The following is a 3767-nucleotide window of genomic DNA, read 5'->3' as shown; positions in this document are numbered from 1 at the left end:
TGTGGACATGAAGTGAAGGACCTCATCCACAGTGACCAGGTAGGCTCTGGGATGGCATAATTGTCAATAAATAGAAAAGGAGTCATTTTTCAAACAGCATTTGAAACAGTAGTTCTTATTTGTCACAATGACTACATTGGGCCAACCCAACTCCAAATCATCACAAGTATCAACTATCGGAAATTCAAAAAAAACAAAGCCCACCAACATTGAACCACGGCACTTCCAGGCCCTTTGCAGCAGGTAGGTGGCCTCCTGTCTCTTCTATCTTTATAACTGCTTGAACATTCAACTGATTTGATATTTGTGATGGCAAAATGCTCATTTTACTTTATTATTATGTAAACACAGTCTTTATGATGTTAATTTTAGAAGCACAGTCACCTGTCGATTTGATGAATTTCTTATTTGATGACTTCATCCAATATTTATTGAGTGCTCAATGTGAGTTAGGAAGATGCCCTCATGAAGCTGACACCTTACATGCAATCAGGCATTAAACAGAAACACAAGGAAGTGGCCTCTAAGCTACAATCTGAAATGAGCTGAGAGTTAGCCAGGTGAAGAGGAAATGAAAAGCCTTCGAGGTAGGGGGCACCACAGATGCAAAGGCCACAGTGGGACAAAGCCTCACATTGCTTTGGGGCCTAGAAGGACTCCAGGTCAACTAACACATGGTGATCTGGGGTGAGTGGCCCTGCCTGGGGCTTGTGAGGCAGCAGAAGAGACCAGACAAGCTCTTGCTGGCCAGGTTAAGTAATAATTAACCACTAAGTCCTCTGACTTCTTGCCTCCATTTTCTTCTCCCTTGTTACATTTTCATAGTTTTGTCTTTTACCTTTAGCTTTCTTCTCAAAGTGCTATTTGAGAGGTTATATGGACTTTGGTCTTGGAGTTACCAAGTAATTTAAAACCTGCAGCAACAGATTTATTAAGGAAATATATTTGAAAACGTATTACCTGTAAACAAACACAAACCTTACGATGTTCAGGCACAGCATCAACATTCAGGAGTAAACAGGAGGCGCATAGATGAGGCAGGGAGGCAGGGCAGAATAGCACTGGATTGGGAATCCATGGAACTGGGATCTTTTTGTGGACTTACCTGTAACTTTCTTACAATCTGGGGAAAATCAGCTGGTTTCTCTGGACCTCAGTTTCCACTGACATAAATCAAAGAGGATGAACTGGATCATCTCTAAGTGGCCTCTCTAGTTCTTTCCTCTTTTGTGTTTGATAAAAGGTAATAGAATTAAAACATATTGACTATTTACTGCGGCAGTTTACATATATTAGCTCACTTAATTATAATTACCCTAGGAAGTAGGCATTATTACCTCCATTATACAGATGAGGAAATTGAGCCTTAATGAGGTTAAGTAACTTTGCCAGAGTTACAGCCAATAAGTGGTGGAGGCTAAGTTGAAAGGGTTTGTCTGAATCCACAGTCCATGCTCTTTGCAAAATACCAGAGAACACTGAGACATATCCAGTTGTAGAAGAGTATAAGTTATTAGGCAATAGGCATTCTCTGATTCCACAGTTTTTCACCAGCCATGTGGAATATTTGATATGAAGTGAAAATACCTTGTGTGATTACTTAGATATATTCAGCAAACACTGATCCCCGAAAGGACTATAAGATATACAATTTCTGTTTTGCACTCTAAAGAACTTAATATCCTTATGTTACTTTCATCATTCCCCTTGGGGAAGAAATCATCTGATCAACCACTGGCTTCCTGTGGGGAGGAGTAAGTAACTCATTCCATCACCGAGTGCCTGATAAACATGCAATAAACAAATGATTCATCATTACTAGTATCAAAAGAAAATATAGCTGTTGTGAAGTAATATCCAAAATACCAATTTGAATGTTATATTTATTTAGTTGTTTAAGGTTCACTTAATATATAAATGTACATAAGAGTGTGAGCATTAATATAATATTAAAATAATTTTAATTGAAGATAAAAAGTATACTGTTTAGTGGGTTATAGAATCATCAAGCTCTGACCAAAAGGAATTGCAACAATCGCCTAATTTAGAGCTGTTTAGTAGAAATAATGAGAAACACATATGAAATAAAATTTTCTAGTAGCTATATTAAAAATGTAAAAAGAAACAGTTAAAATTAATTTTACTATTATGTAATTCAATAAATAAAAAATGATCATTTCAACATGTAATCAGTATAAATTATTAATGAGGCAGATTACATTTCTTCATACTAAACCTTTAAAATCTAGTGTGTATATTATCCTTAAAGCTCAACTAGCTTAATAGTCAAGAGCTTAATAGTCACTCGTGGCTAGCATCTACCATATTGGACATTGCAGAGCTAGCTCAAATTCCTTTATTAGTTTTTTGAGGGGAAAGAGAAGTTAAGGGAGCTGCCCAAGGTCATACAACCTATAAATGGCAGCCAGCAGTTTTGAATCCAGCTTCTCTGACTCCTAGACAGTGCTTATTCTGGAACACTACACTGCCTTTTATAAAGCAATTATGTTAACAAAACACATTTTATTGCCCGAGGTTTTTTTTTTTTTTTTAATTATTTATTATCATTTATGCCTACAGCACCTGGTCCTCCTAGGTGGTCTCCCCACCAGGTACTAACCAGGCCAGACCCTGCTTAGCTTCCAAGATCAGACATTGGCTTGTTCAGGGTGGCATGGCTGTAGACCATGGACTGTAGCTCCACTGAGGTATGAACCCAGGACCTTCTGCGTGTAAAGCAGACGTGCTAACCACTACACTACGGAACCACGTCCAACCTGTGGGTTTTAAAAATTAGGTTTTCTTAAGAACAGGTTATCAATAATTAAACACTTTAAAACCTTAGTTTTACAAAGTAATTGTACCAAAAGTCATTAAGATGAAATAAAGTCATTAAAAGAAAATAAGTGTTAAATATTAATTTTCAGGCTGAAACCATTGTATTAATTTTGTTTTTAAGATAAGCTGCCAAAAGAATTAGTTTAACTTTCTATATCTAAAGGGCCAATTTTAAATTTGAGTAGTTTAATGTATCTTGTATAGAGCATAAGAGCTATCCCTTTATTTTGAGGTTCAAAGCAAATATTTTTCAATTGCAAATGTCTCAGGATAAGTCTTAAACATATTATGAAATGATAGCCGGTTAAATAATGTTGTTTAATCCTCAGAATTATCACAAACCAGCCATTTTGAATTCATCGTCTCTTTGGCAAGTTGCAGAAGGCACCAGTATTTTTGAAATGTGGAAAAATGACTTACAACCTTTGCTGATAGAACGATATCCAGGATCTCCCGGAAGCTATGCTGCTCGTCAGGTGAGAACACAACACACAAACCTAAAGGTTGTTGAATACTTTGCTTTCATGTGAGAGATAATATGTCCAAAGTTCTGAGTTCTAATATTCAAATCTATATTCTCATCTTATTATTCACCCAAATAAGCAACCAAGAAAACCAAACAACTGAGAGTAAATGTCTGTTTTGTTAAGTGATTCGGGTTAATCTAAATCAAGTTATGTGTGAGATCGTTGCTGGGGTACAACATCTGACGGGGTACAAAGTGCTCAACTCTTGATCATTTCTATAACAACTCTCCAGCCACCCAATCAAGTTTTCTTGGACCCTAAACACCCAACATCAACAGCTTTAGACAGTCCTTACTTAACATTTCTGGGCCAAGAGTGAATTACTGCCCTATCGAGCCTTCATTCCCTCTTTGGAAAACAGTATTCTTCCTGTAGGGAGAGTCACGATCAGTGATAAAGTAC

General features: G+C 36.9%; 1 protein-coding gene across 1 annotated transcript in view; it reads left to right on the top strand.

Annotated features, from left to right (window-relative positions):
* QPCT (glutaminyl-peptide cyclotransferase) overlaps positions 1-3767 on the top strand; it is a 34029-nt gene that overhangs the window by 12768 nt on the left and 17494 nt on the right. The window contains exon 2 of the mRNA XM_011361427.2: positions 3168-3314. Within this exon, the coding sequence (XP_011359729.1) occupies positions 3168-3314 (147 nt within the window). The remainder of the gene's footprint in view (positions 1-3167; positions 3315-3767) is intronic.

This window comes from Pteropus vampyrus, unplaced genomic scaffold (genome assembly GCF_000151845.1).
Source record: "Pteropus vampyrus isolate Shadow unplaced genomic scaffold, Pvam_2.0 Scaffold66, whole genome shotgun sequence".
Classification (NCBI taxonomy): Eukaryota; Metazoa; Chordata; class Mammalia; order Chiroptera; family Pteropodidae; genus Pteropus; species Pteropus vampyrus.
The sequence above is the reverse complement of the archived record's forward strand: the minus strand, read 5'-3'. Positions and strand labels throughout refer to the sequence as shown.